The sequence below is a fragment of the Protopterus annectens genome, chromosome 6.part1 (assembly GCF_019279795.1).
Source record: "Protopterus annectens isolate FY-2018-M chromosome 6.part1, PAN1.0, whole genome shotgun sequence".
Classification (NCBI taxonomy): Eukaryota; Metazoa; Chordata; order Ceratodontiformes; family Protopteridae; genus Protopterus; species Protopterus annectens.
Genome location: NC_056738.1, coordinates 403,884,736 through 403,911,804, shown reverse-complemented (window position 1 = coordinate 403,911,804; position 27,069 = coordinate 403,884,736). Strand labels below are relative to the sequence as shown.

The 27,069-nt window shown below is 39.8% G+C and overlaps 1 protein-coding gene across 2 annotated transcripts in view; it reads left to right on the top strand.

Annotated features, from left to right (window-relative positions):
• Window positions 1–3,978: 3,978 nt before the first annotated feature.
• The window catches only part of SF1 (splicing factor 1), a 1,552,458-nt gene continuing 1,529,367 nt past the window's right edge, over window positions 3,979–27,069 (top strand). Inside the window, exon 1 of one of the 2 annotated variants that reach the window (XM_044075820.1) lies at window positions 3,979–4,577. In XM_044075820.1, coding sequence (XP_043931755.1) covers window positions 4,430–4,577 — 148 coding nt within the window. In that variant the 5' untranslated portion in view covers window positions 3,979–4,429. Of the gene's footprint in view, window positions 4,578–5,287; window positions 5,739–27,069 lie in introns of those variants that run through there. The other variant, XM_044075819.1, reaches the window with a different exon arrangement.

Here is a 27,069-nt window from a genome sequence, read left to right as displayed (position 1 = left end):
TTGCACCCAGGAATCTGTTGTTATGTCTCGCCAGGTATTTAGGTGCAAGGATAAGAGTCCCCTGACTGACTCCAGAGGAATACAATTGGGCCTCTCTTCAGAAGCGCTGAAAGGGCTTGCTGGGGAAAGAATCCCTGAAGCCCTGGTTTTGCAGACCACTTCTGGCATGAGGGCAGTGTCTCCAAGTCTAGTTCCACCCTCTGCCCCTGGGGGAACTGCCTCCACATGTATCCTGGAAAGGACCTTGGGAGTTTTTGAACTACATTTTACCACTACTCCTCTGGTTCCTGGAAAAGGACCTTTGGTTTGGGGGGGGTGGGGTGAAAAACTATACACTGACAGCAGAAAGGGTCTTACCATATTTTCCACATCTGGACAAGGTTTCTTTCACTTTGGGGCCAAATAAGGATGTTATGTCAAAAGGAGCATTGACAAAAGAAGACTTGAATGGTTCCGCAAAATCACAAAGGCGTATCCAGGCATGTCTCATAATGGCTACCTCTGTACCTGCTGCTCTAGAGATCCCTTCAGCTGTTTTTGCTATCAACCTCTTGGATGAATTAGACACAGACTCTAGGGTGGCTAACTGGGAAGCCACTTTGTCTTGGACTCCCTCAGCTATAGCTCCTGCCAGCATGTCTGATAATTCCTTGATCAGATCCCATTGGAGTCTGGTGAAATGCGCCAAGCAGTTCAATGACCTTATGGCAAAGGCTGTTGAAGCATAGACCCACTTCCTGAATCTGTCCATAGCCTGGGACTCCCTGTTGGACAGATGGACAGAGGAACTCTCCTCAGCCAGTTCCTTTGTAGTGGCAGCTGCTAAGACCATAATAGCAGCAGCCAGACCCTTGGCCCAAAATTGTTTGTCTTCGGGTGCAGAAAGTATTTTGTCTGATCTCTTGGGGATGGGCTCGATGGAGTCAGGGGCCTTCTGTGCCCATTGTAAAATCAACTGAATGAGTTCATCAGCAGGCAGAGTCACCCAAGAGGTAAATGGCTGGGGGCCAAATGCCTACAGATAGACAGACTCCTCAGAGGAAGGGTTTTGGGACTTCCCACCACCCCTCTGCTTCAAAATTTCCAAGATTACCCCTCTGTTTCAAAATTTCCAAGATTTCTCCAAGGAGACATCTTCAGGGGGTGACCGTGGAGACCCCTCCCCTTCATTGAAATCTGTATCTTTGGTTACTGATTCCTGGGGGGAATGTAACTGCTTCTTCTTGCACTTCTTTTTGTGTGGGACCTCCTCTAGGGGATAATCTGGGGAAGTATCAGTGGATGACAGTACCTGTGGCTGTGACACGTGAGGCTTCAGCACCTGCTATCCCTGTGGAGAGGCAACTGGAATAGTAGAACTGGGGGGGGGGGTAGTTCCAATGGAGTATGTACCAACTGAAGCTCTGCTAGAGAAAGGGCCCTCTGCATAGCCTTGAAGGCTGGTCCCCCTGAAGAGGGAAGGGAGCCTGGTACCAAGAAAGACTGCCTTGAGACCGGGATCACTCCCCACTCCGAAGAACCAAGCCTCGAGGCTGAAGTTAGAGCCAAACTTACTCGAGCTGAAGCTCAAAGGGGCAGGGACGGCTCCGAAAAGCCTGGAGTTGAGACCTGTTCACCTGAACTGACAGGACTGCTATGGCTCTGGTAAATCTCCACCCAAGAGAACCAAAGAGCTCAGGGTAATTGTCAGCTCTCTAGAAGCGTGCAACTCTGCAGCTGACACCGTCAGTGCTGGGAGAACCAGAACAGAATATTCTAAGAGTTCCAAGGAGGTAAGAGGAGGAATAGTCAGTGGGGTGAAGGAAGATGTTTTGGTACCAAGGCCAGAAGGAAATGGTACCAAAGGTGGGCCTGAAAGCCCTCTAGCCCATAAAATCTTATTCACCAGTCTCTCCACGTCCACTTCCATGAGGCTTTTGGTGGAGCAGATGAACGAAGCTGAAGGAGACTTAGGCCTCTGCACAAACACTTTTGGTAATTCCCCAGCAAAAGGATCAATTGAAGGGGAGTAAGATGTTCTAGGTCAAACAGTTGTAGTCAATGGAACACAAACCAAATCCTGTGTTGTGGCCTTCGATGTTGAAGGGCTTGCAATTGTAGTTGGTGCTGAAATTGAAGTTGTCTGTACCAATGACGCAGAGGCTTTTGGTTCCAAGAGAAAAGTTGGAGCTGAGCTCTTCAATTTTTTGGCTTTTGGAACAGATGGGGAGGTTGGAAACAATGAATAGCATATTTTAAATTTGTCAGTAGAAGTAGAGGAGGAAGATGAGATATCTGTTTTAGCTTTATCAGCAGTGGATAAGGCTTCTCCAAAAGCTGATGGCCAAAGTCCTTTTAAAATTAGTTTGTTATGCTTTTCTACTAAAGCATGGTGGCTAAAAGTATAACAAATACTACAATCTTCATGTAAATGATGAGGACCAAGGCAATATACAAATAGTGAGTGAAAATCTGACAAAGGAATTTTATGGCTACACTTCTGGCATTTTTCTAAGCCAAAGGGGTCCTTACCCTTCTCGTCCATGACAAGCAGTGAAAAACAGTTATACAGAAATTGTTAAGGAAGTCTCACTTCACAAGCTACAGGGAAAGTGAGAGCAGAAGAGAGAATATTTTATACTTAAATTTTTATATTTAAGATAAAAACACAAGAGAGAGGGAGAAACTATCAATAATGATAGTGGGGAGCTACAAAAACAATAATACTATTAGCAGTGTAAAAGGAAGTAAGACAGAAAAATATAGACAGAAATTGCAAGGAAAGGACAAAAAATTTACCTAAATCTAGTAGTGCTTGAGTGTAATAGCTAGACACGACCATTTCTGAAAGCGGCAAATGAGATCTGAGGTAACTGAGAGAGAGAGATTCTAGGTAGAGTTAAACCCTGAGAGTTTTTGGCTGGCACGAGCTGTAGTAAAGGCCGAGTTGATTCTGATATCAGACCGAGCCCATCTGTCAAGGATGGAATGAAGTTTGACAACATTAGATTGAGATCTAAGGCAATGGGGATGGAGTAGGGCTTTAAGAGTTGAGAGAGGAACTCGAGAGCTCGATCTGAAGTTTGGTATATGCGGCCAAGTTGGATCCCATGATCATATCTGAACCCATATGTTGAGGAAGAATGAGAAGGACAACATCAGATCAGTTCAAACCTCTTAACTGTACCTCACGTACCTCATTTGGGGTCTTAAAAAGTTAATGTTCCTCAAAGTTCCACATTGAAAGGGTCTGTAACACATTCAGTGTTAGGGATTTTTTAAGTGAAATCCATGGTCCATGGTAAATAAAATAAATCAGATTAATTTTCTAAAATATCTTCTTTATAAGTAAAACCAGCATATTTTAACCATCCTATGACCTTCCTAGCTGAAGTTGTTAGTAAGCCATTAGTACGTGTGCCACATTTTGCCCATTTGTTCCACATTATGAGGGCTAGTGTTCCTCATTTTGGAGCTGGAATGTTGAGAGCTATGGATCATTTTTGTAAATAACGGCTGCCAGTGCAATCCACTAAATTGCAAGTGGGCTTTCTCATTAGTAACTTCCACGTCTGTAAAATCTTAGAATGTATAAATGAAACTATTCTTTCCTTAATTGGAACTTGGTAGTGTAAGCAAATGGACCTTTTCTTCCCGGGCCTGTTTTAACTCTGGAGCTTTTATACATAGCTTTTCGATGACAACTAATATTTTATTACCCAGAGTTCCCCGATAAACAAATGTCAGTCATTCAATCATAACAGCTGAAAAGTAAGTATGCTCCCAGACTACTGACCCATTTTATGGCCCCTCTGCACTATGACGGATTGCATTAATCGTTGTAACTAACTCTCTAGCGCGAGATTAGAGTTTAACAGTGCTTTCATACAACACATAGGTGCTTAACAAGCTTACGGCGCCTCATGACTTCGAGACAATTTTGAGGCTTCATGCATTATAATATTTCGGTATACCTTTCGTGTGACAAAACACTAGTAAGAAGATGCTATACCAGGTTTTCTATTTAAATCTGGAAAGAAGCACTTGATTTACAATCCATCTTGCATTTTTTTTCAGCAACCAAAGAAATGCAATCAGTGGCCAAGCAGCAGTAATTAAAGGGACTAGTAGACCTTTTTTTCTGCCGCGCCCCTTTTACCATCTACTTCCTGGTAGATGGGTTTTGTAGTTTCTACGTTTTGCATGCTGCTGGTCCTCGGCATTAGAGTGTTTGGACAGTAATCGGAAGCGAAGGCGACTGTGTGATAAAAATTAAAATAACTTGCTACTTATTTGGAGGCATAGCTTGAAATTGCGTGAATCTTGGATACGTTACACGTCTCGCAGACTATCAAAAATGTTGTAATTTATTGTTATTTTGAGCTAGAGAAAAGCCGGTTTGTGTAAATTTGGAGCCTTTGAACCGGTTGCCTGGATTGCCTCGTGTACGATGTGGGCGCAAGAAGCTCAAAAATACCGAGAATCACCCAGCCGTTCCGCAAAATTTGGTAAGTATGATTACAGTTTTGGAAACGATCGGGGTGATTCCGGTATGAGAGATTACGATTTGATGGGACAGTCTTCGCATTTGAGAACAGGTCAGTAACGGTATTCAAGGTTGGAAGAGTCTTTATTATGGCCTAGTAAACTCATACCACAATTGCAAGTTGGGTTCTATGTACACATTTGGGGTTACTTTTTCATATTATTATTGTGCTTATTTCCGCTGTGTGTATTGACCGTTAAGAGTAACGCCAAGTTTGATTACATTTTTGTTGCTTATAATATTGTTTTTAGGGCCTTGGGTTTACCGGTATACAAATAGCTGCCCATAAGGCTAACAAAATTAATGTTGAACCATGTTATCTTGATCTAATGGAAATTAGGTAAGCTTAATTCATAATTCTGACATACACGTCATCAAGTTGCTTGAGTAAGATAAGGGTGTACATCAAATGAATTTCTCTGGAGAGATTGTTGGTTGTATTTTTTTTAAGTTACAGTACCTGTATATCCCCCCCCCCCCAAAAAAAAACAAAATAAATAAATAACTTGTGTGCGCATACATTACTAACTTACGTAATGTGCCATTTTTTTTATTTTTATAGTCCTAGTATTTCAGAACCTAGTTACTGTGAGCGACGTTTGCAGGAGCCATATGCACAACAGCGTTTTTGGCGTTCTGTCGATTGACAACAGCTTTGTGTAATCCTTACTTTGGAATCATAGTGAAGGAGGCAGAGTAGTATGTTTCATAGTTCTGTAGTGGTCCCGCCCCACGTTTTTCCACGCCAGAGGGGGTGGTTTGTGTCGCCATTGTATTGAGTTAAGGAGGTGATATAGTTTTATTTATTTATTTTGTACTGTCCATTTGGAAGTGGTATAAGACAGAAACTGATCGATTGCCATACTCAAGTGCGAGCCCTTGAAAGTGGCGCAGTTTATAAGTGAACTCTAACCCGTCTGGTCGCTGCGGGGGAGAAATTACATGGCGACGGGAGCGAACACTACCCCGTTGGGGAAATTGCACCCACTTATTGGTGCCAAAAGAAGTTTAGATTCTGGGCCTGGTGTTTCAGGAGGCATTCCAGCAATGGCACAGATAAGTTATGGTTACCAGCAGGCTACATCGCTTCCTTCTTTGCAGTCTTTCTCTCCTTATCAGTTGTCCGTATTGCCCCAAACACAACAGGCCTACCAGACTCAGTCCTCTCAACAGCTAAAGCAGAACCAGTATTCAGAACTTTATGGGAAGTCTGGTAAGTCAGGTGGAATGTTTAGTTTTGGTTATTTTAAGGTGGAAAAGTTGGAATTTGCATTCTGTCATGTACAACAGGCTTACCAGACACAGTCCTCAACAGCTAAAGCAGAACCAGTATTCAGAACTTTATGGGAAGTCAGGTGGAATGTTTAGTTTTGGTTATTTAAGGTGGAAAAGTTGGAATCTACATTCTGTCATGTATAACTTTTGATTTGTATGGTGATAATGTGTCCAGTTTTCAACGGTCTGCAGGAAATGGTTTAATGATAGGATTACTTGTTCCATTTTTAGTCGGGTATCTCTGAGGTCAGATGTATTTGGTTACCTGGTAAGAAGACGGTGATAGAATTGTTGGGTACAGACTGTGTGCGTGAGCAGACCGTTTGAGTTCATATTAATGTGAAGTGTAAGACAGTGTCTTGTTCTATTTGTCATATTGATCACCGGGTTTCCCCATTAAGGTGCATTTTCTTTACTTGGCCCAGGTAGTGTATCAGGGTGGTACACACAAATGTATATTGCAACAAAACGCAGTAGCATTGCATATTTATAAAATGTGTTGCTTGTATGTGCTAGGTTAAATTAAAGGAAACTATGTATTTTGATATGTTTTAAATAACAACACTTTTTTTTTCTAAGATTTGAGGCAGTTAAAGCAGCAATTTAAAATTAGTGGGGTAGTTACAGTGAAAAGGAAGAGCAGAGAAGGGTAGTGAAGGGGGAGCTGGCATGGGTAGAATGGGGATCGAGGAATTGTGTGGTGTGGCATGAGTTGAATAAGAATAGTAGAAGTGTGTGGTGTGGCATGAGTTGAATAAGAATAGTAGAAGAGTTAAAAGGGTTAGAAACGTGTTGTATAGTAAGTAGGATAGATGATAGAAATGTGGTCTGAGTAAAGTAGGGATAGCAGAAGAGGGGAAAGAGTGAAGTATAGAAAGTAGAAATAGGAAAGATACTAGGATTTTTATAAGAATATTGTACTAGATTGAGAAGATATTGCAGTGACAGACCCTTTTTATTCACTGGGTATTGTTTGGGGTTCTGTCTTGCCTAAGTTCAGGAGGAATGGAATTCCACTGTTCACAATAATGCTTGTGGTGATTTTGATTTAATAATGTTTGTTTTAGATGCTAGTGTTCTGGTTGCCTGCTAGGTTATCTGTTATTAATATTGATAAAATGGACAATGTATATGTGAATATTTTTGTCAAATACTGTGTTTTCTTGCATTTAAGGATTTAAGTATATTAATTAAATGTTTGCATGTTTCATGTGGACTTGTGTGTGTGTTTTTTTTTAACCGGGATAAACTGTGATTGCAGTTTAACAAGTTCGGGTCTAGCTGGTGCTCGAGTTCCCAATTTAGTTGTAAGCTATTACTTGCAAGTTGAAGAAATTGTAGAGCACGAGTAATATGTAGTTATTACAAAGGTGTATACAAATTATTTCATAAGTACATGAGAATTGAGGAAAAAGGGTGCTAATTTTATTGTAGGAGCAAAAGCTGAAGTTATAAAGGTGTATGTTTTGAATTTTGTGTCTCTCTGAACTTTTCCGTCTGTTCTGAATGAGAGCTTAGTGTGGCTGTGGTATTTTATTTTTAATAGAGGCGATTTCTGTTTTGGCAGTTGGTGCCCAGGGTTAAGGCTGTGAGATGTTCATGCGATACAAGGTTTGAGTTATCTCCGCTCTCGATAGCCTGCTTTGTGATGTTAAGTAAGTCACTTAACCAGACATTGCTCCTGGGCCATCCCTGAAAAGGGACAAGTGTGTCCAGTGGGCCTACCTGGTTATCAAATGGGTAAAAGTGTTTTTGTTTTAAGGTGGTGATTATTAGCATTATAAAATTATCTGCATTTTGTTTCACAGTTTTGAAGGGTGAACGTGCTCTGCATTCGGGGCTTGGTGAGCTGTATGCTCGGTATTTTTGAAGTGTTTTGTATGCTGATTAATAGACTTGTGTATTTTCTCAAGGCAAAATTTTGTGAAATTGTAATGTTTTGCTGGTATTTCTTGAAATTTTGTTAGCAGGTATTGGTCATTTAGTGTCTTGACAGACTTAAGTTTAATAATTTAGTACTCTTTTCACACAAATGTATTTGTGGGTTATCCTGATTGGATTAGTGCGGAATTGGAATAGGTTCATAGGTAGGTACTAGATTATTGGCTCTAGGGCCTATATAAGCCTAGCCGAACTGTACCACGGCTTTGCCACCCAAGAAAATTATTTTCCTGTGCCCCTGTCGAGCAGAGCCACAGATGCAATTCCCTGGGTGAATCCCGTCAAGACTTTTTTCTTGAGTGCTAATGAGGAGCTTTGTTTGATATAGATAGGTAGTTTGTTCCAGAGTATAGGAAGCCTTTGGGACAGGAGTCTATCCCTCCAGCATGTTCTGTTTTATTGTGGTGACAAGGTTTAGGTCCCTAGAGCGTGTAGCTCGGAGGGTTTGGGATTTCATTAAGTGGAGCATGTCCAACAGCTCTGGGTTTGACACAGCTTTGTGTGTTAGGCAGAGATGGCCTCTAAGTAGGTGATATGCGAAGGAGTAAAGCTGGAGTTTTTTTTTAGACTGTCTGCATAGGAAAACTGTTTGAGGCTGGTAATCCACTTTGTGAGGTATTTTTGCGGCCTTTCCAGTTTGTCTTGTGAGGTACATACCAAAAGGGGCGTTGTATTATATAAAGGGTCTCATGAGTGACTAGTAGAGGGGGACAATGACTTTTTTTTTTTTTTTTGCCTGGGTGAGAAACTTTTTGTGATGTTGTGCCACGTAAAAGATTTCCTGACTACTGTGGCGATGTGATTATCAAAGGAGAGACTATTGTCCACCTGTGTCCCAAGGTCTCATCATGCTTTTGGTGTTAAGCAGATTACCGCCTATGTGGTAGTTGATGGATACAGAGTTTTTACTAAAAGGGATGACCACACACTTTTTGGCATTGAGCTCGAGGCCGTGGTTTTGACACCAGGCATCTCTCAGTGAGGCTTTTTTGTAGGATGTACACACCGTTAGGAGTTTTGATTTATGGCTCGTAGTTTACAGTCTTCTGCGAACTTGTGTTGGCCTGTATTTAAGAGAAGTAGATACCGAACAGAAGAGGACCCAGGACTGAACCCTGTGGTACTCCACTTGTCACTGGTCTAAAGTTGGATTTGGAGGCTGCTACTTTCAGTGTGGGTTCTGTCAGTGAGCCAATTGGCAACCCGTCTTGTGACATAAGGATTTATACCTTGTTTAGTGAATTTATTTATAATTCAAGAGTGGGGGGTGGTGTCGAAAGCCTTGGTGTGATCTAGATAGGCTGTATGAACCACCTTACCCTCATCTATGGCTTTGGTGACCGCTTCCAAAGAAGTTTCAGGTTTAGGAGACATGATCTGCCTTTTACAAACCCGAACTGGGTAGAGTTGGGAGATTACCAATGTCATTGTTTATAAGTTCCATGATGATAGGTTCCATAGCCTTGTCAGGCTAATGGGGCGCTAGTTCCCGGGGTCCATGGTGGCTCCCCCTTTGTGGAGTGGGATAACTGTTGCTGTGCGCCCTTCAGTGGGCACAAAGCCTGAGGTGAGGCTATGATTGAACATGGTACTTGGGTGGGGTGCCAGTTCATTCTGTAGTTCGTGTAGAAAGCAGCCTGGGATATTGTCGGGTCCCATGGATGCTGTGTTCTTGGCTTTGGAGAGTTTTTACCTGTGCAGCCATGATTACAGGAACTTTGCTTTTCTCCAGTATAGAGATGGGCCCTTTAGGGGTTGGGGGGGGGGGTAAAGTTAGCACTGAACTTGTCTGCCAGAATGTTGGCAATATCAGTTGCTTTTGTATATATAGTGCCATTGTACTGCAACTCCGAGCAGATCTGAGTGTTGCCATTGGGATTCTTGACCTAGCTATAGAATGCTTTGTGGTTGTCTTTAGAATCTCTGGAGATTTTGTTTTCGTAACTAGCTTTGGAGGCTCTTATGTGGGATCTCAGCTTCTTACTTAGGCTGATCAGGGAGTTCCTCCAGTCATGGGGTTTTACTTTCTTTTGCAACAGTTTCTTTCTTCTGTTGTAGAGTTTGTTTATGGCAGGGGACCACCAGATTTTTTTTTTTTTTTTTTTAGGTATAGCATCTTGTTCTGTTAGGGATTGCACGATCCATGCACTTGTAAGTGCTTATAAAGTGCATTTGTGTAGAATTCAGCAGTTTTACCTCTGTCAGCATGGGTGTCGTGAAGTTTGCCACTTCTGTCTTAAGAAACATGAAGTTGGCTTTGGAGAATTTTTTTATGGGGGTTGGGATGTGGATGTCTAGGGTGATTTCACTTGTGGTCAGATCTGACCAATGAGGAATTGACCTCTGGTGTGGAACACTGATTGCCCATGTTTGTAATGACCAGGTCTAGGATATTGCTACCCCTGGTGGGGGTGTGGATAAGTTGATCCAAGGCATTGGAATTTATGAATTCCAGAAAATGTTGAGCACGAGTTGGTACATGAGTAGTCTTCCCAGTTAATGGTGGGGTAGTTGAAATCGTCCATTGTTAGTGTGTTAGGTTGTAGCCTAATATTTTCCAGTGTATCAAGAAATGGAGTGGGAATCCTGGGGCATGGTGGGGGATCTGTAGCAAGCTACAGTTTGGATTGCGGTCTTGCCCAGAGTTAGTTGCACTTGGATAATCTCGGATGTGTTATACTGAGCAACTAGCCTGGAGGTGTGGATATCCTTAATGAGTATGGACATGCCTCTGCCTTTAGTGTTTCGGTCCAGGTTAGGTGACCAAAAGGTGTGGTGTGAATTATAGCCTGGTAATGCAGGGGTGCTGTCTGGAACCTTGAACCAGGTCTCTCACTGCACAGATGTCAGTGTTCTCCATTTTAAGGAGTGCCTCGTGTGAGTGCATTTTGAGGTTTAGACTTCTAGCATTGAGTAGCATTACCCTCAGATTACGGTGGTGAATTTGTCATTTGAACCTTGCCTAAAAAAGGCACTATAGGGGTGGAAAGAGCCTTAGCCAGTATCTGGATTTCCAAGGGAGACAGATGCAGGCCATCTCTGGCAAAGCATCGTGGTTTGTCTATCGTGTTATCCCAGGCAGACATATACTGGATCCCCTTAGAATGACACCAAAAGCTTAGCCAGTTGTTGAAGTCGATCATTTTGTTCCTGTACTGTGGTATAATTCTGGGTGATGGCAGGATGCTACTCTGGGCTAGGATCATACCTACCCGGGTTACAAGATCGTACAGCTCCTCCATGTAGTCCAGGGAGATACGTCAAGTCATTCACACCAACATGGACAATGACAGAGTCATATTTGTAGTTGTGGGGTGACCTGAGTGTATGCGTTGTGTGGAGGATCCTGGCGCCCAACAGGCAATTGACTAACTTTCTCCTTGTTTAGCCTGGTGAGTTGAACATCAGTGTGCCTGACCATAGTCACCTATAACTAGAGTGATGGGTACATTGTTATGCCTTATGGGCTGTGGTTGAGTGGCACATTGAGTTTGTGGGGTATGTCATTTTTGTTGTGTTGGGGGGTGGAGGTTGCTTGCGTTTCTGCTTTGGGGGTCTCTGTTGCTTGGGTAGATTTTTGAGAGCCTCCGCGAATGTAGGTATGTGTTTTGGTGGTGTAGGTTTTGAGGGATATTGTTGTGTGGTGCAAGTGTTTGCTTTTTTCTCTTGACTGTCTAGTCAGTCTTGGGTGAATAGAGCTTTGCTTCCAGTTTGGCTATATAAGTGCATCTGTCACAGGTTGTCATGTTGGGTGGTAGGAGGAGGAGAGGGTTGTCTGTGTATATGAGGCAATTGCTGCATTGCCCCAAGATGCCCAGATTCATCAGGTAGACGGGAGAAAACACCGGGAGCTGGCCCTTAGACATGCCTGGATAGGTGCTTATTTATTAAGTACTAAAAACTTTTCTCCTCTAGACAAGTGAGGAAAGTTGAGTGCTGTAGTAATTTTGTAGCTTATTTAGTGATTACAGTTATTTCTGAAAGTGCTGATCTCAAAGAAACAGGTTTGAGTGCGGAAACTAAAAAAACTGGCTAGTTCTAAGAACCAAAATTAAGCTAGAAGGCTTCCCTCCAACACAGGCTTGGGGGCTCAGAAGCTTACAAATAGTCCTGGATACAGCAAATCTGTATCTGGATTAGACTACTTGGAAAGTCAGGAAACTAGGTTATAATTATTTTTAAAGGGGAATGGAGCAGAAACTAAGTGGGTTGGCCTTCTCAATTGTTCTCCCTGGATTAGGTGGTTGTTCTTTCGGCTTTTCCCGGTTAGGGGTCGCCACAGCGGAACTCCGGTCTGCTAATGATTGGCAGTAGGTTTTTACGGTGCTGAGGTGCCAGCCTGACGCCCAACCTTCAACAGAGGCACGCCCATTCACGCATGTCTTTCGAATGCCACTTAGAATGAGGTAATGACACTAGACTGGGATGAGTGTAATACCAATAGGGAGGGAGGGTGGGAAACAATATGATACACTCCTTGGCAGGAAATCAGAACAAAAAACCCAAACAGATGCTTAATAAATGTAGACAGTTTCCAGTTATTACCTCGCGCACAGTGAAACTAGCTAGAAAAACATGCAGCAGACAAAAGTGCTATAAATAACTTGCAAAAAACATGATACTTAATGATATATATTACAGATCCGAGTTTGCCCAGTGCCCTTCCTCCGATTAGGTCGGTGTGAAATGGCAGAAAGTATCATAAGTTAACTTCTTGGGTAACAAAGTTGAAACCTGAATAGGTTACTGTCTTTCTTTCTATCTGAAGTATTTTAAAGTGGACTAGAAGACCCTTTCCTATTTTAGCATTTTAATTTACAGAAATTGCTCATTTTACATCTCTAGTCGGGTTGTATATTTTGTAGTGCTTGCTTTGTGCTTTTGGGAATCTATGATGTAAATCATTGTGGACGATATGTCAAGAATTCACAATATCGTTCGTATGTACTGTTTTATTTGCAAATTTTTATTGGCTTTAGACTGTAGTTTTCCTGTTTATTTTTGCAATTTGTTGTAGCAGCTGATTTGGTGCATATGCATGTCTGTTGCGCCTTTTGAGTACCCCATATATGAATGTGCAACACAGGCATGAAGGGGCCTGTCGTGGACGTGTGTGTGGGGGGGTGTTTTGAGTGCATAGCATTTTTACAGAAGCAAATAATTTGGCCTATACTTCCAGAGCTTTAAGTACATCATTATAATTTTAAGCACTTGTTTGATATTTATTTAAAAACCCAAACAACTATAAATACCTATGTATCTTATTTAATGCTGCCATGAAATGTTATTTTTCAGAACATGTAGGGTTAAAATTCTGAATTTTAATGCCTTCTTGGCCGCCTCCTGCCCTAGCTAGAGAAGTACTAGCATGGACTGTGAAACTAAAGTAATTTACACTGTCATTATGGTGCTACTCAAAGTGGCTGATTTAACTTTTGTGTTCTGTATATCTGGAAAAAAAATGTAACCACTTTCAGCTGTATTTTGGCCTGCCCAATGTACCATTTAATAGTTAAACAATTGCACTTAGTCTAGTAGAGTTGCATATGTTGACATGAATAATATTCACTCACCTAAAAACGATTCTTAGCTAACTACAGGATGAGTTCACCAAGGCGCAACCCACAAGTGTGTGAAAAATATTAATGTAGAGATCAAAGATGGCGGTGGTCCTGTAAGCACTAATATTTCTAGGTTTAATGTAGAGATCAAATATGGCGGTTCTGTAAACAGTGCTATTTCTAGTTTTCTGATTTTACCTTGAAAAAAACAGCTAACCCAGAGGACTAAATCAGCAAAAAAAACCTTAATCTAAGAGACACTACTGCAACAGCAAAAAAAGCCCAAAAGAGGAGGAAAATGTAAAAACCAGAAGGATTAACTAAGATTAAAATTAAAGCTGATTACATCTGGTACTGAGGCCCTGCTGAGTCATTGAACTACTGCTTTCTACCTAAATACAAAATGCCAAGGGAAGAAAACACCATGGAAACTTCTACAACAAAAAGGAAGTACTCAATATTGGCTTCACCTGAGAAGGATGGATCCAACACCTAAAAGCCAGACTACATAACCAACGGATATTTCAAAAGATCCGAATAAAGATAAATCTGATCAGACAGCCAACCTATATGACACAAAAGATGCATTGCTGCCTATACAGCAAGCAATTCAAGACCTTTCCTTACAATTTAAAACACTGGGGATAATCCGTCAACCATATCTTTACCAGAATGGAAAAACAGAATCTAAAATCCCGAAAAATGAAATAAAAATACACTAACACCAAAAAGAGTCTAATCAAAAAAGAATTCAAGCCATGCAAGCTAAATTTAAGTCCTTGAAGTATGCTCTAGAAGGAATAATCTAATGCAACCTGATAATGACCATCAAACAAATACTGCAGCTGCTGTTGGAGAAATCTGGAGACTCACAACAGATAATTATAGAGAGAGCTTACCATGCCTAAAGATGAAAGGCAGCAGCTCTCACCTTTCTGCAAATATCTAATAGAAAAAAATGTAAAATTCCAAATGAAATATTCAGACTCCTTTTCCAAGTGTAGGATGGAAAATGCAAGGTTGATTAATCAAAAGGAGGCTCAAGCAACCTTCCAAACTGTTTTCAAAAGAAATTCCTTCTCTGGAATCAAAATGTAAGAACATGCTTGGTAAAACAAGCTCCAGAGGCTTTTCTGACGTCTGGGAGTCACTTGAGTCTGGATCCTTCTAATATAAGCTGGCTCCTGTTTTGCTAGGCCTCTAAAATTCCATGGCCCGACCACGAGGTGAGTAGGGAACTTAAAATACTGCATTAGGGACTGAAAATGCTTTTTGTTTGCTGGGTGGACCAATTTAAAGGTTACCTCCTCCTAGGACTCTGCAATGAATTGTCTTCCCCCTATGAAGTAGCCCAAGGCTATAATCTGGGGAAAAACAAGGTTTAGCAACAAAAAACTTCAATATGAAGCGCTGGAAGTTTGGCAAAGCAAGATTCCAGCAGGATTATAATTGGCACGTTCGGCCATGATTCCTAGCTTTTCTGATTACCATAAAGTACTGAATCAAAACCAGTTTGTTCTGTAATACTTGCAGAATACCTTAAATCTAACAGCCTTGTGCTGCTTGGGAAGAAAGACTGCCAAGTAATATTTGACACCAGCTTGAAAAGTAAGTCACTAAATATAATCTAATGTATACATACTGCTCTCTCTTTTATTTTTTTAACACGCTCTGCTGTACCTGAACTTGGCAGTACTTTACAGTTGTCAGAGTTTTAACTTGTATATCTCCTATTGTAGGTTTAATTTGTTGTGAAACCTCTCGCATAACTTTTTGAAGTGCTTTTATTTCTCTTTACAGTGATAGAAAGCTTGCTTAGGAGGCTGCTCTGTTCTGATTGTATTATAAAAGTGTAACAATAAGGGAGAGAGGTAAACTAATCTGTTAATAATGGATATCTTTGAAAAATAAGTTACTCCAACTTTACCTGTCAGGCTGCTGGACAATACCAACAGGAACACTAACCCTCCCAGTTGTATGTTACTTTCATGCATAGCAGCAAGCGTGTATTACTCAGCATATATCAAAGACTAATAATTAACAATGGAAACAAAAGTAATGTAAACTGTTCCCAATACTAGGTGTTTAAATATTTAATGTATCTCTGGGTACTAAATATGTTGATTATGTTCAATACTGCAAAACATCTGACGAAATATAGGAAATTCGATATGGAGCTGTAGGAAACTATTAGAATATAGTATTGACTTAATGACGTAAAAAATTCAAAGTATTAAGAGTTTTTTCCCTTTAACATTCCGCTTATGCTCAAAAAATAGAGGTTTAAAAAATTGTGTTTATAAAGGTATTGGTAGACTGCTTTTGCATAATTGTTTTCACAAGCATCTTGCAGACGAGGATAGGAAATAAGAAATGGTGTTTTTAGAACTGGTATGTTGGGCTTTCTGTATATTATTGACTATAAGGGGAAACGTACAGAAATTACAATAGATAAAGAATATTCCCTTACAAGTGGTAAATATTATTCATACACTAAAAACATCTTTCTTTCCCCTCACTATTCGTGGTTCAGTGAAGTAATGATTAGGCTTTGGGTTGGGACCGGAATAGGCAGGTGCCATATAACCATACGCACACTATCCATAAATGTTTTGTGACATCAAGGACATTACCGAGATAAATGTGGGGACTGGACTTATGGAATGCTGAAGGCCTGCAATTAAAAAAACAAACTCCCCCCCCATCTTATATTTAAAACCAAAGCCAGAAAAATATTAATTCAATAATCTCATCTTACAGATGAACAATGGACAAACACAGAAAATAAAAAAAAAATGGGTAAAACAAATCACAGCTTCAGAGGGGGACCATAGTGCAGGAGTTGCAATAATAATAAAGCAAGATTTCCAAGGCAACATAATGTAAAACTGATACTGACAGAGGGCAGATGGCACCATTCCAAAACCAGTATTAGTGGTAAACATTATGCTCCATGCAACAACCAACATCACTTTTATCATGTCACTGTATGCTTTATTAACATAATTTAAGGATAGTTCCAGTCAACCCCAATAATTATAAAGTTATCAAAATCCAGATAAAGATGGGGCTTAGCCAAGTAAAATGTTTAACAAACAGGCCACACTAACAGGGAACTGAAGCAGGACTTCAAGCTGTTTGATCCCTTTAAGTATTCTAGGAGAGACAATAAAATAGAAAACTTCACCTATTCACAATGACACAAAATATGGTAGAGGATTGATTTATTTCTGTCGGAAACCTTCCTTAATATGAAAGTCACAACCCATACACACAGATTTTTTCCGAACCACTCAAAAATCATACTTTTTTCATTGAATGGGACAATAAACAACAATCTAACAGAGGTTATAACTGGTCATTGAAATCTAATCTCTTAACTAAGCAAGATGTGGTAGAAGGCATACCTACCCTACTAAACTCCCTAACTTTTAAATGTAGTTAATTCACAATTACCACTAGATATTGAATGGGCTTCAACAAAAGCTCAAACTAGTCTTTTTGATTAACAAAGCAACACACTTTTTTGTTCTCCAAGGAAGAACTTGTATTAAAAGAAAAAATAAAGCAGTTCTCTTCAGAACTAATGTCAGGACCTAACGAAGACACTGAAGACTTCTAAGAAAAACACAAAAAGAACTTTACCTAAAAGAGATAAGGTACTCGTCATGTAACAAAATGAGAAACTCCGCCAGAATACGCGGACACTATTCAGATGCCTTCCATGGATTTAGCTAGACTAACTGCTCTACACAAATCCACACACATTGTAACAGAAATTTGCCACCAGAACAAATATAAATAAGTCTATAATAAACCTTTTTGAACAACTCTATACTCAGATTTATGGAGAAGAATTCTTATCTTCAGAAATACAGGGAAGCTTTTTTTTTTTTCCCTCCAAGGTATGGTTTTCCAGCAAATGGATACTAACCAACAAAATCTAATGAACCCAATATTAACAAAAGAAATGGACACAATTAAAAATCTAAAAACAGGATCCAGGGCCAGATGGCCTCATACCAGAATTTTATAAGTGCTTCACACGACTAGTTGCTAAAATATTACAGTGGGTACTAAACTACATAATAAACAATAAAGTAAATGATGTATACTTTAATGCCTCATAAACCATTTTTATTTTGAAAGACCAATCCGATCCTAAAGACCTTAATAGCTACAGATCGATATCATTACTAAACATAGACGCTAAGATTCTTTCTTCAGTTCTAGCAAATAGAATTAAGAACATTATAACCAACATTATTTCTCCTGAACAGTCTAGTTTTACTCCATCTAGACAGACTTGTGATAACACCTTAACTTTTGAAGCCATGATAACCTTTGCAAATATTAAGAAAAGTCCCATATACACTGTGGTGGTTGACGCCCATAAAGCGTTTGGAGTGAATATCACTTCAGTTAAACTTTTACCTTATTTTGGGTTCCCTAGCAAATTTATACAAATACTATATGAAAACTTATACTAATCTATATATTAACAGAACTTTTATCAGACGGAATAAAAATTAAAAAACAGGATGAGACAAGGTTGCCCTTTATCCCCCTTCTTATTCAATCAATACCTCAAACTGCTGTTTCTGTACAGTAAACAGAAAACCTATCATAACCCTCCATCGATTTTCAACTCATAGGTTCATACCAGGCTATCTGCCCTAGGGCATTTATAAGCCTAGCCAGAGTGTGTTTGGCTTTCGCCACCCATTTTAAATTAATTTTGCTATGCCCTTTTTCGAGCTTAGTATACTGTGCCTCTGTCTAACAGTGACACAGAAGTGATACCCGGGGTAAACCTATGATCTCCCATCCACTCATCAAGATTCCTCTTGAAGAGAGTCAATGAGGGACTTTGCCTAACCTGGACTGGGATTTTATTCCAGAGTGAAGGGGGCCTTTGGGTTATGAATCTGTCCCTCCAGCATGTCCTATTTATTTCAGTGCTGAGGTTCCAAGTCTCGAGCGCATAGCTCGATGGGATTTGGATTTTCTGAGGTGCAGCATGTCCATTAATTCCATGTTGGACATGGCTTTATATGTCTGTTACAGATTGCCTCTGAGCAGGCAGTATGCCACTGAGTAGAGCTGGAGTTTCTTTAACCGGGCAGCATATGGCATCTGTTTGAGCCCTTTGATCCTCTTGGTTAGGTACTTTTGGGGTCTTTCCAGTTGCTGCAAGGTGTCTGGTGAGTATGTACTCAATTATGGGCTGGATGAGTAAAGAGGCACGATGACCTCCCCTGATCTAGATGTGAATCTCTTCATGATTAGGTGGGCTATATAAAAAGTTTTTCTAACCACTTTGGCCACGTGGTTGTCAAATGAGAGATTGCTATCAACTTGGGTCCCCAGGTCCCTAATTACTTCTTCTGTACTTAATGGATTACCACCTATGTGGTAATTTGTGGGCACTTTGTTTTTGCCAAAGGGGATGACTATACACTTTTTGGCATTTAGCTTGAGGCCATGGTTCTGGCACCAGCTGTCTGTTTCTATGAGGCCCTTTTGGAGGATGCTTGTGCCGGCTGGAGAGTCTGTTATGGCGCCCAGTTTGCAGTCATCTGCGAACTTGGTCAGCCACAGTCCTTCCTTGTTGGCCTGTACCTCCGAGAAATATATACCGAACGAGAGGTCCCAGGACTGAGCCTTGTGGGACACCACTTGTAACAAGTCTTTTACACAGCTTTCGCCAACTATTACTTTACCTCCCCCAGCGCTGACCTACTCAAATTACTAAAGGCAATTGACTATTTCTCAAGTATATCTAGTTATAAACTTTAATTAAAAAAATATACATGTTTCTCTTAAATCCTCCCAAACCATCATCAATTCCAATTTTAAGCAAAAAAATTGAAGAGACTGCCAAATATCTTGGGATTATGTTTTTACAAAACAAGATTATCAGAATAATATTGTGAATAAATGGAATAGGATAATGTTAAGACTGCAACAGATGGAACAGTCTCAAAATACCATTCATGTCAAAGGTCTCTGTTTAAAATGAATATTCTCCCCAGAGTTTACCACAGAAGTAGTAATACATAATAAATTCTTCCAACAATTGCACATGTTAACAGTTGCCAGTTGCACATGTTCCTGGCCAAGTTCATTTGGGAGCCTAAAAAAAACAAGAATATCCTACTAAAATCTCTACAAAAGCTAAGGGGTTTAAACAGATTTTATACTATACCATTATCAATAGTAGCGGAATACTAAAGATAGCAGAATTTGCCCCTTTAACCAACAAATAGTCTCCTTTGTGGCTGAAAATATGTCGCTGTTATATCAAATCTCTAGAAATTAATCCTAGAGCTCTTCCTTTTCTAACCACAAAACACTTCATTACTACACTTCAGTTGTTCACTTCCCTAGATCTTGGGCCAGCTATGGACATTTCAACCAATTCATAATAACCCAAACTGAAAACTCTAAATCTGAAAAACTACCCTTTTATTAAAAGATTTGAAAATTTGAGATCTTTACCCTTATCACAATTATAAGAGATCTCAACTTTAAATTACCAAAATCGTACACCATTATCTCAATGGAACACGGTGCTATTGGGGGTGGGGGTGATATCCAACACGTACAAATTAATAGAGATCACATTCCAAGACAATATGCTTATTTCTAACTACTGGCTTAAAAGGAATTCCTCAATGATTAAACAATTAAATCAAGCTTTAACATTAACACACAAAGCATTGCCTTTGAAAAAGTTGCACACAACTCATGATCAACAACAATGCTTGTCTTACCCCCTCAGTATTGCACCAATTTAATTCTAATTTAGTTTTTATGTATTTTACATTTGTTGACTGGGGTAGTTCGACTGGATACATGTCCATTTTTTTTTTAGCGGAGGCCCAGGGAGAAAAGCTCCAAGGTACAAACAGACGTTGCATAAAACTTAAAACATGTTGGTAACTGTCAACAGTCTATAGTAGTAAGAAAGTTGTGCCACTTATCTTTTTTTTTCTTTTCTTAAAAAAAAAAAAAAAAAAAAAGGTAAAAATCTTGGAAATTACAATCCAGTAGAGTAGCCATAAAAATGGTACCTTACAGTAATAGTGTAAGTACTAGTCGGGCTTAGAGCAAGGACATAGCCAGTGTGACTTAAAATACTGGTTTAGGCTTTTCTTGAGTTGACTTGGGGTGGATACTAGAGTAATATCTGCAGGAAGGTTATTCCAAATTTTACCAACAAAGTTGGTAGCTGTCCATATTGTAGGTCAAAGGAAGCGGATCCAACACGTTTTGGAGCTGCAAGTATGTACTTAAATTATGGAACTAATTTAAAAATCCAACTGCAAAAACAAGGCTATGAAAAAGCAACTTTTTTGTTTAACCTGGGAATACAGACTACTTCACCCCCCCCCCCCCCAAGGAATATCCCATAATCAAGTGACCATACACATCACACTATTCCTATTAATGAAACTATACATAGCATCCAAATGGGGGGACAGAACAAATATCAGTTGGACCGAATAATAATAAGTTAAACAGATGCTAGCTCATAAATGGGTAATTGATGCAAAAAATAAGTGTTAAGAAGCTAAAAATATGGGAACAGATATTTAGCATTCTGCTAGCTTAATCCACCCACATTATCTTTATGATAATGTCTTTATGACACAGACACTTATGCGCAAAGTTATACCTTCGGTGTTTATATAAATAGCTAATGGCAAGATTTCTCCATAACAGGGTAAGCTCGATAAATGGATGCAACAAAATAATTGATGCCACGTTTGTGCAGTTGTAAATATTGTTTCATGTTGTATAAATACACTGGGTACAGAATTAAAGATTAACAGTATTAATACATTGTTGATGCTGTTTCGTCTTTGTTTGGAAAACTCAAAATAAAATTCTTGGGGGGAAAACAAAAACATTTAATAAAACGAGCGTTTGTCAGGACTGCACAACATATTACCGTTTCCAAATACTTTATCCTTGTACTTCTCAATTAAATCTGGAGGGCCATATCTGTGACATTTTTCCTAAACCTGACCAGTTCTCATAAGGGTAAGAAACTGGTGGGATTGGGGGGGGGGGGGTGCACAGGGTGAGCACTGGTAACATGCAAAAAAAATATTGGCAGGGCACTTTTCCTAACCAGTTTCACCCTCTGTCCGAGAAGTCAACACTATTAAAATCCACCATGCGTTTGTTTATCTACTTTCCCCACAAAGAAACTTATTTATCCATATGTCTGACTGACTTCACTACTTTCCCCACAAAGAAACTCATTTATCCATATGTCTGACTTCATCAACTTTATCTACACTAAAACAAATCTTCAAACTTTAAGCTGTCGTAAATATGCATAAGCAGGGGCAAAAGGATCAGTCATCCCTGTATTTTTTCTGAATAAACCACTTTCTTTCAGGTTTTAAAACCTTGTGAGTTAAAGAAATGTGCAAAAGAGACAAGATACAGGAAGAAAGTAGTGGGACCTTCACCTAATTAATGAAAAATAGCTTTAATATCGTGCTAATACTGTATAGGTGTTTGAACTATATAAATTTAATTGGAAAAAATCTTTGCAGCACTTCAAAAGGTAGTTACATAATTTATAACTATTAAAGTGCTCTTTGCATAAGAGCTTGTCAGTGCCACAAAAAGGCTTTCAGGTAGCTACCAACAACCTATGCCTGGAATAATTGAACAACATTACACACTTACAATGGGAAATGAGGTGTTTATAGTACTTCAAGAAGAAGAGGTAATGGGTAGAATTGGTGAGTGATGGCAGCATGTTAAAACTGCATGCCTGAAGATGGACCATGTTAAGGAATAGTGGGTTTAACAAAGAGGCTAAGAGAGGAGTTGAAATATTAAAGAATAAGGCATCTGAGACCTTGTATCAGCTTTTTGAAAGTGAATCTGCAGATTAGCAAACCACTCAATGAGGTTGCAAGGCAAAAAGATAAAGAAGGTTACATGAATATGCAGTGAGTAAGTGGAAAGTACGATGGCTGTGCTACATCCCAGTTTGAATTCATTAGACCCAATGTTATCAGTGAGACATAGTTGAGAAGAAGCTAGAATTGAGGGGAAAGTCCAACTGGGCATCCTGGAGTTGGAAGGTAGATGAGAGAAAGTTCTAAGAAGATTTGGGTAGTTCTGCAGTGGTTCAAAGTCCTGGAACCTCTTGTGGAATTTAGTGCAGGTTATGTGCAAGGACCCAGTGACGTAAGTGTTAACAATGTTTGAATTTTGGGGGGGGGGGTCAGGTATGAATGGGTGTGTATCTAATGGTGATGGATTGCATTAGCAAAGAAGATGGAGATGACATTTCAGCAAAATTACCACATGTAGACTGTCATTTACGAGCAGACTGTGGACAAGAACTTCAGCAGATGTTAGTGGATTGGAATGCAAAACTGGAGGCATGTGGGATGAAACTGACAAGACAGTTTTCATTTTTGCAAATGGTGGACATCAGAAGAAGCTGAAAATTGTGATGGGAAAATGGTAATAACCTCAAGTATCTGAGATGGATGGTTGAGAAGGAATTCTGAATGAGGATGTGAAGAATCAGAAGGGCAGTAAGCACATTGACACAGGGTATCTTCTAGTGTGTGAAAGAAGACTGACAAAGAAGCTGAAAAGTAGTTTACAAAACTGATGCGACCCATTACTATAAGGTACAGAAACCTGGGCAGTGAAGACAGCAACTGAGCTGGGGTGATGAAAATTAAGTGCCTGAGAGAGGTAGTAGGACACACTGGGACAGACTGAGAAATGAGGGCAGCAGAGCTAAATCCACAATAGCCCCATTTTTGTAGAGAAGTTCAAAGGGAGTAGATTATGGTGGGGTGCATGTACAGGTAGTAGTAATTCTAAAGGGCTCTATTGCAAAGAAACAAAATGCAAAAGCACGTCTCTTGTTGCACAAAAACCGCCTTGTTTATCACATTCCTCCCCAATTAGTGTATCTTGTTTATGAAAAAACTGAATTTCAGATTTTAGCTTTGATTTTGTTTGCTTAAATGGTTATGCTTTTGTTCAGTTAAAATCCTTACTGAATTTGATGGTCTTTCATTGCCCCCCCCCCCCCCCCCCCAAAATTATAATCATTAGTGAAAGGTGGATGAGTTTAAGTACTTGGGATCAACAGAGTAATGGTGAACTAGTAAGAATGAAAGGGAAGGAGACTGGCATTGGCACAAAGGCGGGAGTCGGAGCTGGAAGTGGCAGCGTTAAAGATGTTAAGATTTGAAGTGGGTGTGACAAGGATGGACAGGATTAGAAATCTGTATATTGGAGGGTCAGCTCAGGTTAGACAGTTTGGAGACCGAGGCGAGATTGCGTTGGTTTGGCCGTGCTGAGGAGGGATGCTAGGTATATTGGGAAAAGGATGCTAAGGGATGGAGCTGCTATGTAAGAGGAAAACAGGAAGGCCTAAGATAAGGTATGGATGTGGTGAGAGAGGACATGCAGATGGTTGGTGTGACAGAGCAATATGCAGAGGACAGGAAGAAATGGAAACAGATGATCCGCTGTGGTGACCCCTAACGAGAACACTCGAAAGAGAAGTGAATGGGTAAGCAGGATATTTGGTCAGGATACAAATCCTTTTGGAGTTTACTTCATTTCAGTGTACTGGTGCAGAGTTGTTTTGTAACGCCTGCATTGGACTAGTATTACTAGTACTGTTTCTAGCCGTAAGAGTTAAATGTTGCACATTATGCTGAAACCGTAACAAAAACAACACAAGAAAAGGAAGAACATCTTTGTTCTCTCTTCCCTAATGCGTTGGATAAATGCCTTCTAGGGGAGTAGAGTTTTTTCTTGCAAATGACTGAAATTATTTTCTTTCCTTCTGCAACCAAATCTCATTCTTGGCAGCACCACTTAACTGATTTTTTTTTGTCCGTACTAGTTGCTGCAAATCTCAAGCCTCCTTGTGCTTTGACTTTATAGCAGAGGAAGCTCTTTTTTAGTATTTGTGTTTCGCTTTTGTTTTATTTCACTCCCCCTTCATTTTGTTCATGTAACTCCTCACATTCCCCTTGCTGTATGTATCCCTCCCTTGAGAGTCAACTGCAAAAGAATGAACTCGGAATTGAATTAAGAGCAATTTGACATATTGGTAGTTACTAATTTCTAATTATACAAATCCTCCCCATTAATATTCAAAAACGTGCACGCTGATTGGTCAGCGTGCACGTTGTAAGTCAGAGTTATAGTAATGGAAAAAGGTCCGGTTGCCGGACTTTTTCCATTACTATAACTCTCTCTTCACACTGTTTTGCTATGTTAAACGAGTTTAACATAGCGAGACCGCTTTAAAAAAAAAAAAAGCGCAACGGGGATTCTCCGTTGCTTTTTACAAACTGTCTCGTTATGTTAAAGGAGTTTAACATAGCGAGACAGCTTAAAAAAAGCAACGGAGATCTTGCTTTCTCCGTTGCTTTTTTTAAAACTGTCTCGCTATGTTAAATGGGTTTAAAATAGCGAGACAGCTTTTAAAAAAAAAAAAAACAAAAAAACTGAGATTCTCCGTTGCTTTTTTAAAGCTGTCTCGCTATGTTAAACTCCTTTAACATAGCGAGACAGTTTGTAAAAAGCAATGTAGATCTTGCTTTCTCCATGGCTTTTGCCCACAGTTCTGATGTACTGCGTAGGCATACGCTTGCGCAGTACATCAGAACTGCAGCAGAATACCAGACAGCTGCAGCAAGGAGGCATTGTACAATGCCATTTAAGAAAAGTAATTATTTTTTTCTTAAATAATGCCATTGTATAATAGCAATAACCCACGCCTGGGTGTGGGTAATGCTGGATTTACCCACGGTTGGCTTTGTTTGGCCACTTGGGCTTCACCGTGACCAAACCATGCCAACCGTGGGTAAATCCAGCATTACCCACACCCAGGCATGGGTTATTGCTGTATTATATTTGTCTTTAAGAGTTAGTTTCAGTGCAGTCATTTCAGGTAATCGTGTAGCTGCAGTTGATGATCATAATCCTTAAAATAAGTCAGGTTCTTGTCACTGTAGTGAGTAGTTCCAAAACTATCTTTGATAATTTAATTGAATAAAACCATTCATTTTCTGTGTTTTTTTTTTTTTTTTTTTTTTTTTTTTATTTATTCCCCATCCCCTTTTTCTATAACTTTTTTTTTTTTCCCCTGAAAAGGCTTAATCTATCTTTAGCTTTCCCCGATTTCGCCTGCTTCTTGCCTTGTGGGTTATTGAATATTGAATACTGATCCTATCTTCTTTCTTCAGACTCCATATTCACTACCTCTCCTCATTTTCTAGCTCTTATTCTGCATCTCAAGTATGTGTCTGTACGCATGGCAGGATATTGCGGTTTAAGTCTTTGGTTTAATTATTTGCCCTTTTGGGTACCGGCAAAAACCTGTTCCTTTTTGCTGTTGTTGTTATGGAGTAATTATCTACAAAAATATGCACGCCCCCCAATTTTTAGGGTCGCATCTTTTTCACCCAAAGCTTTAGTGCCTGTTTCTGTTCATAAGTTTGACATTTCACAACTGTGTGTGCGCTTGGTGAATTAGTTCCTGTGACATGATTTTAGTTCATTTACTTATTAATTACTTCACACACATTACAGTTAATCTGTTATATTTCTCTGTGGTACGGCCATTTTCCACTACGTAACGTATCCTCAAGCGCTGTCATTTTTTTTGCAGTACCTCTTGTATCATTCCTTGGCTGTCTGCCCCTCCATTGTTTTCTCCTCAGTTTTCTGAATGTTTAACACTCTAGTGTTGGCTAAGGTCTTTTCAGTCTGTTACTTTTGTTTGAAGTAAAATATTAAAGATGTAATGATTTTGAAAATTTCGGAGCGAGTTTAATTTTATCCTGTAGTCCTGTTCCTGCCAACTATTCCTTTGTCTGCCATATCCGTTACTGTCTGAAATTACTTTTTCTTTTCACTTAGCATCTTTTTGTTGATGTAGGTGGTGGTCTTATTGAATGAATCTGTTTATTTTCCACTTGAATCTTGCCTGTCTGCCACCATACTGGGCATCATAAAATTCTCATTTTTTGTTTTCCGATGCTTTGAGTTTTCTATTTTTGTAGCTTGTTTTGTTTGTTTTTTTTTTTTTTTTACCCTTTTTGTAGCAGTGGTTTGTGCTAATAATTACTGTTTCCCTCTCGAAGGAACTGAAGTGCTTTGGGGACAGAGGCAAGAATTTTGGGCGTCTACTTAAGTGTGTATATCTAGGCATTTTTAGTCCCTATGATCACTTGTCTAATATTACTTTGCTTTTTTGTGGCAGGAGAAACTTTTTGCAGACACTAAGTGCTTGATCTGCTTGGTCTCATCTGAGAAACATTGAGTTTGGGCGCAGAAGGAAAATGGATCATATTCTAAATCTTCTTTTATGAAGAGGAAAGGTGTGTGTAAGAGCAGAGAGGGGGTGCAGCTGTCTGCTATCACGCATGCTGAAAAACCTGCACAAGTAGAGCAGAAGGAAGAAGCTAAACCTGCACTCTACTTGGAAGAGTGTGCCTGATCAGTTTAAGTGTAGTCTGCTCATGGTAGAGATGAGCCCAAATGATCACATGAGTCCATTCTTGCTGCTGTTCTTCACATCACCCTAATTCTTATCCTGGGCTCCCTCTCTTTTTCTAATCATGCAGATCACAAGGACCATTCATTTTAGGGAGGCAGTCCCTTGCAAGGCAACCTGGCTCTAGTCTTATGCTTTACCTATTCCTATACCTAGCTGGTATCCCCTTCCATTTTGATGTCTGTACATGT